Source organism: Kogia breviceps, chromosome 18, assembly GCF_026419965.1.
Source record: "Kogia breviceps isolate mKogBre1 chromosome 18, mKogBre1 haplotype 1, whole genome shotgun sequence".
Classification (NCBI taxonomy): Eukaryota; Metazoa; Chordata; class Mammalia; order Artiodactyla; family Physeteridae; genus Kogia; species Kogia breviceps.
The window spans coordinates 31,251,027-31,263,578 of record NC_081327.1 but is presented as its reverse complement, the minus strand read 5'-3'; the positions used below and the strand labels follow the sequence as shown (position 1 = coordinate 31,263,578).

Sequence of the window (12,552 nt, the reverse complement as noted above, 5' to 3'; positions counted from 1 at the left end):
GCCCTTAAGCCCTAGGAGTGACAAGGTACCCAAACAGGACACGGCAGAGGGCCAGGAGAACTCAAGTGTCCACGTTCTTAGCCCATAGTTCTTTCCATGGAGAAAACTGCCTGGGTGACCCCTCCCACTCCGGCCAGCTATGTCACATGCCTGGGACAGTCCCAGCACTCACTGGGCTCCATACCAGAGGAACTGCAATAAAACCACTTTTTATGTTTGCACCCAGCCTCCATATGCACAGGCCCTGGAAGATTAGCCCATTTTACAGATGAGGACCTGGTGGCTCGGAGGGGAGGAAGGTCTAGGCCAGGGGCCCACTGCTGGGTACGCGTTCAGGCCCAGGTCTCCCAAGCTCTCCATTAGGGCTGTGCAGCTGCCGAAGGTTACAGCTTGGCTCCTCTCCCCAATTACTGAAGCTGTGGGTGCTCCAAGAAACAGAAAAAGCCCCCCATCCCTCAGTGACAGCCCACACCCCTAGGGGAGCAAAAACTAAGGGCAGACAAACAAAGGGTCACTCAGCTAATTCTCCTAGATCCTTTGCCCGTATCACTTCACCCAGTACATAACGGGGCTGGGGGAGTCCCAGACAGTAAGAAGAACTTCCACCTGGCTAACAGGGCCCTGGGTTCCAGTGCCACCTGTCACCGTGGGCAAATCACAGCCCATTCCCCAAAGGGGCTTGTCCAACAAGGCTGGGGGATGAAATGGGAAGAGGAAAGTAAGAACCCTCTATTTTTCAGAGAAGCAGCGCTGCGGGGGAACGAGGAACAGGAAGGAAAAAAGGGCCTTGCTCTCTCTTTCGCCATGCTCCCCCCTCCCCGCCCCCACCCCAAACACACAGGTGCCAGACAGCGTTTGAGAAAAAACTAGTTTGCAAACACACTCCTGACTTCTGGGAAGCTGCCCAGTTCCACTCCCTTTCTTTGCTCCCCCCTTCGCCCGCAGGGAGCTGACTCTCTAGCAGTTCTCTGGGGCCGGGGACGGAGGGGGGTTGGGGGGCTGGGAGTAGGGCACGGGGGGGGGGCGAGGAAAGGGCCCCGCGCCTGCCCAGAGTCAGCCCTTAACTCAGCACTTCCGCAGCTGCGATGGTGGCGGGACTCCACCTTCCTGACGCCCCCAGACGCCTCCGGGGAGGTAGGAGGGTCCCTAAACCGCTGGGCTCGAACCCCGGGCGGAGCCACCGTCCTCTCGGCACCCTGCCCTCTGTTCCCCCGCGTTCGGGGCGAAGCCGGAGCGCCCCCGCGTGGCCGGGTCGGAGCTCAGTCACCCAAACGCCGGAGTCTGGGTGAGCGCGGGTGGAGGGAGGGGGCTTGGGGTTCTGCAGTCCCCCGAAGCGGAACCCAGCTTCCTTCCAAGCCACCACTGGCACCAGAAGCCGAGCCCCAAAGCCGAACTTGAGCCCTCGCCCCAGGGCGCCCCGCCCGCCCCTTTCCCCGCCGGGGCCCCACTCACCCCGGGTCCCGCTACCCTCACTGCGCGGCTGCCGCTCCGCTCACTCCGGGCCACCGGGGCATCCCCGGGAGCTCCCCTGCTCGGCTGGGCCCGCGGGCGCGGGACAGTCTCAGGGCGCTGCCCCCGCGGCCATGGCCAGCTCGCGTGCGCTCGCAGCTGCTCGAGGTCCGGTCCTCCTCCGCTGCCGGGCGGGCGGTGGCGGCGGCGGCGGCGGCGTCGGCAGCTGCTCGGGCTCCTCCCTCGGCCGAGGGCGGGGGCGGGCGTGGGGCGGGCGTGGGGCGGGAAGTGGGAGGCGAGGCGGGCGCTTCCTGGAGGGGCGAGCGCTCCCACGGGCGGAGCGGGGACGATATCCTGCCCGCCCGCCGCCCGCGGCTGGCGCGCCCAGGCACTCCGGGTTGTCAGTGCCTCGGGGCCCCGAATGTTCGAGGCCGGGATTCGAGGGTCCGAACGTTCGAGGCCCGGATCCGAGGGTCTTAACGTTCCAGGCTAGGACTCAGCGGTTCGCACCCGCCCCAGGCTGGCCTCGCCCGAGCCGCTGGCACCTCCGAGTTGCCTGCACTATGCTCTCAGGGTTGCCGACGCGGGATCCGAGGGGTGGGGTCGGCCCGGGCCTGCCAGGCCCTAGGGCGCCGCCTGCAGCCTCGACCCCAAGGGCTGTTCGTCTCAACGCTGCGCCCTCGGGGGATACACCACGGGGTTTGGTTCTGGGCTGTATTGGGCAGCACTAGGATCGCTGTTTTCTTCCTTTTTTTTTTTTTTTTTTCCAATAGTAAAAGAGCTCGGCGTTTTCTTGTTACCGCCAGGGACTGGGAAGATGACACAAGCGTCACTTCTCTGACAGAGACGATAAGATAAACACAGTTCGAACAGTGCCTGGGGCTAGTCAGCGGGAGGTCGTCTAGCGGGTCCTTGAGACCTTAGCGCCGAGTCCGCCCTTCGGCGGTGGCCTTCTTTTCCCTAGAAGAGGCACCAATTCTTAAGAAATTCGTCTGTCGCTGGGCGCTCGTGCTGCAGGCCACTCGGTAGAATTTATGTGCTCGCTCCCCCCGCCCCTCTCCCCTATCCAGTGCCTCAGACAGAGGAGCCTCATTTAACCAGATTGTGGGAGACAGAGCTGGCTCGGGGATCTCAAGACCACGTCCACAGCCCTTGGCCCCGGGGCTCACGGACTGGGCATCTGGGAGTTAACGCAGAACACTTGGGTTGTGGGTTTTCCATTCTAGGCAGGTGAGGGTTAACTGGGAGACTCACGCTGCCGCCTGTGAACCTCCCTCCACGTCTGAGTCACAGGCACTTTGCAGCCTTAGAGGGCGGCTGCTAAACAGCCCCAGGGCTCTGGGCTTTGTTCTCTGCCTGCCTCTCCCCCACCCCGCCCCGCCCCACCCCACCCCACCCCACCCCACCCCACCCCACCACCTCCATCCATCCTTCTTTTCTCCAAACTCTCATCTTTCTTCCAACTAAAGTCCTCAAAGCCCTCAGCCCAGCTGTGGGGCAAACCAATCTAGAGGTGTTCTTAGACCCAGCTGCAGCCCCTCTTCCTCCAGGAAGCCTTTTCTGATTGATCTGGCCCCCAGAATCCCTCTCCTCTCCTGGCTCCAGAGCAGGAGAGCCAGGCACTGGGATGGATAGTGGTGAACCCAAGCAGAGAGTGCCTCCCCTCAAGATGCTTACCTCTCAGGGGCAAGACCATGGCCCAGGCAATCGTATTACTGTATGAAAAGTGCAAAGGTTTGAGGCAGGGTTGTTCAAAAGACCCAACTCAGCCAGAGGAGTCAGCGAGGCTTCCTCTCGGAGACCTGAAGGATGAGGTAGTTGGGCCCGCTGAGGGGGAAAAAGATACCTGATCCCTGGCCAAGGGGACGGAGTACAAAGGCCACAGGTCACAGCAATTCCACTCCTAGGAAAGGGAAATGAAAACATACATCCATACAAAAACTTGTACATGAATGTTCATTGCAACATGATTCAGAATAGCCAAAAAGTGGAAACAACCCAAAGGTCCATCAACTGATGAATGATAAACAAAATGTGGTCTCTCCATACAACAGAATATTATTCAGCCACAGAAGGGTATGACGTATATACAATATGGATGAACTTTGAGAACATTGTGTTAAGTGAAAGAAGCCAGTCACAAAAGACCACATATTGTATGGTTCCATTTATATGACACGTCCAGACTAGGCAGAGCCATAGAGAAAGAAAGCAATGATTTTAAATGTTTTAAAATTATAGTGATAGTTACACAACTGTAGATAAAACCATTGATTGTATACTTTAAAGAGGTGAATGCTGTAGTATGTGAATTATATCTCAATAAAGCTTTTTAAAAAAATGTCAGGGATCAGGAGAGCCCAGAGGTCAGTTGTTTAAGGCCAAGTGTCCATCATGGGTTGATTCTGCAGTCTGTCTTTAATCCACGCACAATACAGGGCTGTTACTACAAAATGTTGAAGTCTTTCCTTGCCCTGATAGAGACTTCTCTGTGCACAATTGGGAGGCTTCAATTTCCCTAAATAGGCTGATATAAGGTCCATATGCATGCACATATGACTTGTGAATTAAAGTGACTTGAAATAGCACCACCTGCGTAGCAGGCCCTGGCTGGACTCAGGTGTATGTGAGTGGGGAGAGGATGGAGGGTGTCCCAGTTATCTATGCTACATCTCAAATCACCCCAAGCATTATCATCTTTCATGGCTCCGGGGGGCCTCTGGGCTCAGCTAGGGCAGTTCTTGTTCAGGATTTCTCAAACAGTTGCAGCCAGACCATGACAGGGCCTGGAGTTACCTAGAAGGTTTTCGCACACATTTGTCTGAAAATTGATACTGGCTGTCAGCTGGGACCTCAGTTGGAACACCTACCTGGGTTCCAAGAGTGAGTAGCCCAAGGGAACCAGGTGGAAGCCTTATTATCTTTTATTGGACTCGGCTTTGGAATTCATATAATGTCACTTCTGCTGTAGTCACTGGCTCTCTCCATAGACCCCACCCCTAGGTGAGAGGAGTGTCATTGTCATTTGTAGGAAGAGCATGTGGGCCGGGAGAGATTACAGTGGCCATCTTTGGAAAATACCACCTGCCCACAAAGGGGGTTGATGTGGAGACACATCATCGATGGAGACATCCCCTCAGGGATCTCACGGAGAGAGGCGGCTGTGGTTTACTGCACTCCTACATCTCAGGCGCAGAGTCACGGCCCCGGCTTTGTACCTCAGCCTGTCCAGTTACTGCCTGGGTGACATCACTCAATGCTCTGGGCCTCAGTTTCCTCCTGTGTAAAATGTAAGGATGGATTTAGTATCTGGTGTCTAGCCTGGTACCAGGAATGCCTAGACCCCAGGGCTAGCATGTTGCTATTGCTACTTTTAAGATCCAAGGTTTTTGTCACTCTAATGCAGGGATATCCCCTCCCAGGGTCAGGATGCACATGCCTCCCTCCACCTCCCCAGGCCCTCCAGTCAGCCCCAGACATCTCCATCAGCCCCAGTCTTGCACTATACTATGCATGTGTGTGCAGGGGCGGGGCCTATGGGCCCAGCTTGGGAGACTGATACTTCTGGCTTAGGGGACTCAACCTGGGGACCCCAGTTGGCCTCTGTTCTCTTGCGAAAGTTCCTCTTCTGTCACCCCCTCCTCAGGGCAAAGGTTGATTTCTGGGCAGCCAGGGCAGGGCTGGGGCTTGTGTGGGATGAGCAATAAGGTGTGGCTTCCAAGGGCCGAAGGGGAGGGAGGACTCCAGCTCTGGGGGGCTTCGAGACACACTGGGGTGGTGGGGTGCTGTACCGGCGTGGCTGGGGGTTGGAAGACCAGCTGTCCCTGGGCCCAATCCTGGGAGGATCTGTACCAAAGCAGCCACTGCAAGGTCTTGTCTAGGAAGCTCCGGATGTGTCCAGAGGGCATACACAGCTCTGGCTGGGGCCACCGCCCTCAGGCCTGGCCTTGGCCAGGCAAGGGAGGGGCTGGGGCCAGAAGCAAGGTCAGGAAGGTCATATGGCCCTCTCACCTTCCCGGGGACCCTTCTCTTTGAACATACAGACCCACAGACCAGTTAAGTCCCCAGCCAGCATCACCCCAACGTCCTCCCTCCCTTTAGTGTTCCTGAGTTGGAATCTGAGCTCCACTGAATGCTTGCTGTGGGGTCTTGGGCAAATCTTGTTCCTCTCTGGGCCTTATTCGTAAAATGGAGGACATTGTTATTGAGGTTGTGGCTGTGGGTCTAGAGGAGGTCCCAGACGGTGAAGCCCTACAGAACTGTAACCAGTGAGGCAGGAGACAAGAGGATTCAGATCCCACCTGAGGGAGTGTAGAGATGAAGCGTAAGGTTATCTTTGCAGCTGGAGAAAGTAGGTCCTTGCGCGCTGACTCATTCTGTTTGGGCCTCACTATACAGATGAGGAAACTGGGGCAGCACCTGTGGGATTAAGAGTCACAAAATTTGAAAGTTGTTGAGAGAGTAGATCCTAAGAGTCCTCATCTCAAGGAAAAACCTTTTTTTTTCCTTTTATTTGTATCTTATAGGAGATGATAGATGTTAATAAACTTATGGTGATCATTTCACAATATATGTAAATCAAGTCATTATATCACACACCTTAAACTTATACAGTGTTGTATGTCAATTATATCTCAATAAAACTGGAAAGAAAAAAAAAGTTAAAAAAAAAAAAGGTTGTGAAGACCCAGGTTCAATTCCCGGTGCTACCACTGACTAGCTTTCACTTACTATACTTACTAGCTTACCTTTGGGCAAGTTAGGAAAAATCTCTGGGTCTCGGTGTTCTCATCTGGGAAAGGAGGGTCACCAGGATCTACCAGGACAAAAAATAAGGTAGGTGCAAAGGCTTACCTTGCCTCTCTGAGGGGCAGCATACTCCGGACCAGTGTGTCTCCAACGTTGGCTGTACATCAGAACCACCTGCAGAGCTTTCTAAATACCACTCTAGTCTTAGAAAGGCAGCTTAAAAAGCTCCCCAGGTGATTCTAATGTACAGTCAGGATTGAGATCTACTCAGTGGTCTGCAGTTTCACTAAGTGTGGGCCAGCAGTATCACTTGGGGGCTTCTTAGAAATGCAGAATCCCAGGCTCCGCCCCAGACCCACTGAATCAGAATTTGCAAATTAACGAGATCCACAGATGATTCAATGCACACTGCAGTGTCTGTAACTATGATTTTTCAGTTCGAGAGGTACTGGCCTGGACAGTGGATTTCAGACACGTGTATCTTTAGGGGAAGGACAGAGGGGGCAATTTGGGAGGATTTGAGACCGGAGGGGGTGGGAAGGAAGATTCTGTGACTCCCATCAGAAAGGTGGATATTCAACCTGTAAAACCATAGGATGGAGGCCAAGTGACAAAGCAGCAAAATGAGCTGATCCCAGCCTGGCAGTTAGACATGGGAACTTACCAGCCTGATTACCTTCTTAGTGGGAACACTCACGCGTAGAAACCGGGAGCACCATTTTGATTACACTGCTTACTGGCCCAGAGCCTTACATTTCTTTGAATTGTATCTGTTTTCATAGATCTGTTTAAACTGAGCTTACCTTGGGGAGGAAAGGGGCAGGGAGACCTCATCAGCATGGAGTAGAAAAATAGTCCAGGCCTCCAAACAAGTAGGTGGCCGGAGAGGAAGTTTCTTAATGAAATGAGCATGGTGACCGCACCTGATTTGGGCCCAGGCAGCTCTGCAGTGCTGACAGTACTGTGGTGTATTTCAGGGCAGCTGCTGCAAGTTTCTTGGAGTTTAGAACTTGGGCAGAGCTAAAGGGGAAAGAAGAAGGGAAAAGGAAAACAAATAAGCAGCAAATGAAGTGTCTCTGAGCTCCGGGCTGTGCTTGGTGTGCGGTTCACCTGGGCTGGAGCTTCTGGTCGGTGCTCTGTTCCTTCCTCATCTGTGACCTCCCCGGTCAAAGGCTCCTCAGGCTTTGTGGAGTTCATACTCCAGTCTTAGGCAAGGGGAGGAAGCAGTACAACCCCCCTCGGCGTGAAGGTGCACCCTGATGGCCTCGGCATCATTTCCTGGAAGGGAAAGACAACTGGGGCTCAAGGTTTCCAGGTAAACTTCTTGGATCCTCTACCTGCCCATCCCCTCCCCCAGGACCAGGCTGATGGCCTCACTTGATGCCAGGTGTGCCCTGATCCTGGCCCGATAAGAGTGTCCCTGTGTGGGGTGTGGGTACTTGGCACTTGGCTGGAGGACTTTCTCCTCATGCTTGGCGGGGGACCGAGGACAACATGGAGGGTGGCAAAGGTCAGGGCCAAGCCATCCAGGTGAACCACAAGCCGGCTGGGACATTCCAGGTTCCCGAGCCAGGTGGGAACAGCCTCTCGCATCACTTCCTAACTTCATTCTGGGTGCAGTGGTGAAGTTATCTCAGGACTCGCCAGTGGGCCAGCCTGCCCTCCAGTGGTGCTCAGTAGTAACTGCACCCTCTCTGCTCCACTTTTCACAGTGGAGTGCAGCTCTGGAGGAAGGCTCCCCAGATATGGACTTGTTCAACCCACAGGTAGGTGATGGAGAGGAGGTGCTGTTCTCCTGCCATTTCAAACACCTCTTCACTTCATACGACATTCAGCCCTAAAAGGGAAGAGAACGAGCATGTAACCAGTACCTACTTCTTCATACTAGGGACTTTGCACACTTTGCTTCCCTGACCCCTCTGAAAGTCCTGGGGGCTAGAGGTGTTACTAACATGTACAGAAACAGTTCCTGACCTTGAAGACAGGCATCAAGGGGTCAAGTCACATTCCATTCCGTGCCCATCTGACTTCCAAAGCCATGTTCTTGATGTACCACCTGCCTGTGGAAATCCTTTAGCCAGGAGTTCCCAGGCTCTCACAAAGACCAGGCAAGCAGCAATAGTGAGAGGGGATACACTGGGGAGTAGTGGGGACTGCGGCAAACTGAGGGATGTGCACCACATCTAAAGGACACAGTCATACGTCCCCAGCAGATTACTCTTGAGTGGGAATGCTGGACTAGCACCTACGAGAAGCTGAAAATCTGAATTTTGGGTCAAAGTTCCCAATTTAAAATACTGACAGTTAAATCAGAAAATATAATGTAAATATAATATACATATAGTGTAAATATAATGCAAGCCAAACAAAGACTGTTTCTAACACTATGAGCTTCTACAATACCCTCATGGTGCAGGTGAGCTCTGGAGAGAGGTCGTCACTTGCCTACGATCACATGACCACATATAGAGACAGAGTCTGGACTTGACCCCATGCCTCCTGACTCCCAGGCCAGTGCTCCTCTCAGCATCTCTCTCTGTAGTCTGCCCTGCTCTCCAGTCTGCAGGGCAGGGGGTGAACCACTTCTGACTTTGGTAAGGTGGTGGGACACATCAGACTCAGGCCAGAGGCTGGAAGATCACCCACATTTATTGGTCAAACTTGGCTTACAGTTTAGCAGGGCCACCCTTTGGCCCTCTTGGAAGTAATGAGAACAATGTGTAACACATGCAGCCCCTGGGAATTCACTCAGATTCTGCTGAGGTAGTGGCTTGATCCAGTGGCCTTACCTGAATATTTTGGCAGTCCCCACCCCCTGCACCCTTAGACCTAGCTTCATTCCTTACACAGCACGGACTGGGCTTGTCCAAGGTCAGGCTGGCTCTACCTGGACCTGGGCCTAAAGTCCTTGGAAACTAAGGGAGAGTGGGTGATCCAGTTCACAGATGGGAAAACTGAGGCTTGAGGCAGGAGGATACTCATCTGGAAGCCTCATGGCTAAATCCCCGGCTTGACCCACGGCCTTGGCCCTCGGGCCACTGGGCTGGTCAGTGCTTGGATGCTCTCCCCATCCCATTCTGGGCGGAAGACATTTTCTGGCTGAGCTGCTCTGGAAATGCAATTTATAAATACACACTTGGTTTAAAAAAGCAATAAATTAGATCTTGGACCTGCCTGAGGGCATCTGGCCAGCCACATGGCACATGACACGGACATATGTCATGTCTTATATACGGACCACCAATCACATGTAGTGCTAAGACCCACGACATTAACCCACAGGCCACACTGCAGGTTTCATGCAATGTCACATGGAATGCTGTCACGTGTGACCTTCCGTGTCACGCATCACACCATGACATGCTCATTGTGTTACACGTTTCTGACTGGTCATGCATGTCCCGTGGGATGTAGGGTAGTCTGTTGGCTATACTAGGCTCTTTGTTGCCAAAACAGTCTTCCCCAATGACTGTTGCAGGAAAAACGTGTCTCTCCCTCGTGGGGCAGGGTACAGGGACAGCCAGCTGAGGCTATTTTCCTGAGTCCTCTATCCTGGTGGGTGGAAGTTGGCATCACTCGGCTGGATTCGAAAGGTCTCGAGGGAGCCGTCAAGTGCCCTGAGAGACCTGTGGCTGGTTGTCGAAGAAAGCAAAGTCCAGCCTGGGCTCCTGGCTCTGCAGACGCTGGACCATGTCCGGGGGGATGGGGTTATTCCAGAGTCTGTGGGGCACAGAGACAGACACTCAGCACCGGGAGCCGCTCTCTTGTCTTGTCTCTGCCCTCTGTCCTACCTACGGATGGGGAAGCCAAGGCCCCAAAGGGTAAGAGCTGTTTCCAGAGTTACCTGGCAGGCAGCAGCAGGTATCAGGCCAGCGTGGCTACCTTGGATGGTATATCCCCCATGCCCACCCGGACTTCTTCCACTCAATCTTTTTTTTTTTTTTTGGCTGTGACGCACGGCATGCGGGATCTTAGTTCCCTGACCGGGTATCGAACCCATGCCCCCTGCAGAGGAAGCGTGGAGTCTTAACCACTGGATCACCAGGGAAGTCCCCTCCACTCAATCTTCTTCCCCGGGAGCTAGCTTCTTCCCCAGGCCATGCTCATATGACACATTGGGCAAATAAGGAAAAAGCTCCCCTTCTTTTTTTTTTTTTTTTTTTTTTTGTGGTACGCAGGCCTCTCACTGTTGTGGCCTCTCCCGTTGCGGAGCACAGGCTCCGCAGCCATGGCTCACGGGCCCAGCCGCTCCGCGGCATGTGGGATCTTCCCGGACCGGGGCACGAACCCGTATCCCCTGCATCGGCAGGCGGATTCTCAACCACTGCACCCCCAGGGAAACCCTCCCCTTCTTTAAGACACTTTACTTCCATCGTCTGAAATTGTCATAATATATTGTTTTATAGAGCGAGGCACTTCACTACTACTAGAAACCTAACACGTCTACTATGTGAGTGGTGTCCCTTAGATGCAATACCCTGAAGTTCAGTGCACCACCTGTACAACTGTATGTGGTGGCCCTGATGATAGCTACCATTTTAAGTGCTTACTATGTGCCCGGCATTGCACTCAGTGCTCTATATAATCATTTACTCTGCAGAGCACCTCTCTGAGGTAGATACTATCACTACCTCCATTTTACAAAGGAGGAAACTGAGGTTCAGAGAGGTTGAGTTACCGATGCAAAGTTACGCGATCGGCAACTGGCAGAGCTGGGGTTTGATCCAGGTCTGCTTGCCGCCAAATCCCTGATGCTGCGGTCCAAGTCTCCTTTGATAATTGCCGACCCAGGTCCTGCCTTCTCCTACAGGAGGTGCCTTTACATTGTAGAGCTTGGTGTGCTCACCCCAGCCCCAACCATCCCCGCCCCTGCAGGTCCTGTTACCGAATGACTTGGATGCCAGACCCCTGCGCCAGCCCTTCAGCCAGGAGCCAGGCTCCATAAGCTGTGATCCGATTCTTCTCCAGGCTTCCCGATGGATGGCAGAGGAAGGGGAAAGAGACTGACGTGAGATGGTGAGATGGGGAGGAGGCGGCCGGAGGGGTGCTTCCCTGTGTCCCTTCCCTGTGCCAAGTTGGGGGCGGGGGAGAACAAAGGCTCCCCACACATGTGCTTAGAGAACTCAGCATTCACCAGTGCAGCGGGAAGGCCGAAGGCTGGGACCCAGGGAGAGCTAAGCTTGACAGGGGCTTGGAGTGGACAGGAGTGAGAAAGTCCAGGAGGGCTTCCTGGGAGTCAGGGGCCTGACCCAGTGGCCTCCTGGCTTTCCCCAGGACACAGGTCCCGCTTTGGCCCTCCCCACCCTCCACATCCACATCCGGCTTCCCCGGATGTGCCCCTCATACTCCACTCTCTTCAGCCGGCCCATCCGCGGCAGGACCCGGGCCAGTTCAGCAGCTGCCTCATCCCCGAGCAGATTCCAGGACAGCCTGCGGGGTAGGGGTGCCAATGTCAGTGGCAGGAGAGCAGTGAGGGTAGAGACAGGGGGCAGGTGGGGAGGGCTGGGGGCCACGGGGAAGGGGGCGTGCCACGGGGTCCTGCGTGCCCTCTCTGAAGACTTTACAAGGCACAGGAGGCTCCTTCCTACCTCCCATATCCGAGCTGCTCATCCCTCAGAACACAGACAGCTTAGAAGCTGGCTGTCCTGAGAGTTCAGAACACGAGGTCTGTGGAAACATCATGATCCAAACTTCCACCGTGCGTGTGCCTCCATCCTGACTTTGCTACATCCGTGTACCGCCTATATTATTTGTTTCATATTTTTCTTTAAATCAGTCTTCCGTCCCCTCTTTTTTTTTTCACTTTAAGAAACTGATCTTCGGAAACATTTATCACTACTATCAATGAAAGACTTGTGTTAAGGACCCTAAGTAGAAGGTAGTTACAAGGTTAAATACAGTGCAAACAATGGTATTAACCTTCTAGCTGGATCCTGCGTCCTTCCTAAGGCGCTAACCCTGTGGTCTGCCCCCTGCTGGCTAAAAAGGGATAATCACCAGGGTTTGGTGAGTTAGCCCTGATCTGAGACTTTCTCTTTGGTGTAAAGTAATGAGAAGAATTGAAATCTTTAGGATGCAAACCTAAAATCTTGTAATCCCTTGTGTCCTGTACTTAAGGAAATCCCATTTTCTTGCACCATGCTCAGGGTCCCAGGCTAGTTCGTCCTGGCAATCTAGTTTATCCCCGAGGCAGTACTGCCAGGCCCCAAGGTCCAAGCACCTCTGATGGCCAAGAGGGAGGTGGGCATGGCCAGTGGGCAGGTCGGGGGGCCTGCTGTTTTCAGCCACTCCTCACTACCAACAGGTGGCTCGTAAATCAAGGCTCCATAAACCCGGTGAGGTAGTCTATCCAGA

At 54.0% G+C, this 12,552-nt stretch overlaps 2 protein-coding genes across 6 annotated transcripts in view; both read right to left on the bottom strand.

Annotated features, from left to right (window-relative positions):
- CPNE2 (copine 2) overlaps nucleotides 1–1,691 on the bottom strand; it is a 57,388-nt gene extending 55,697 nt beyond the window's left edge. For 3 of the 5 annotated variants that reach the window (XR_010837770.1, XM_067019248.1, XM_067019249.1), the window contains exon 1: nucleotides 1,453–1,681. The gene's annotated coding sequence lies outside the window, so the exon portion shown is untranslated. Of the gene's footprint in view, nucleotides 1–1,452 lie in introns of all 5 variants that reach the window. The other 2 variants (XM_067019247.1, XM_059043917.2) reach the window with 2 other exon arrangements.
- A 7,138-nt stretch (nucleotides 1,692–8,829) lies between these two features.
- Nucleotides 8,830–12,552, bottom strand: part of NLRC5 (NLR family CARD domain containing 5) — a 116,897-nt gene continuing 113,174 nt past the window's right edge. Inside the window, exons 55-57 of the mRNA XM_059044007.2 lie at nucleotides 11,545–11,628; nucleotides 11,084–11,167; nucleotides 8,830–9,918 (exon numbers count right to left, since the gene is read on the bottom strand). Of these exons, the coding sequence (XP_058899990.1) occupies nucleotides 9,807–9,918; nucleotides 11,084–11,167; nucleotides 11,545–11,628 (280 nt within the window). The 3' untranslated portion in view covers nucleotides 8,830–9,806. The remainder of the gene's footprint in view (nucleotides 9,919–11,083; nucleotides 11,168–11,544; nucleotides 11,629–12,552) is intronic.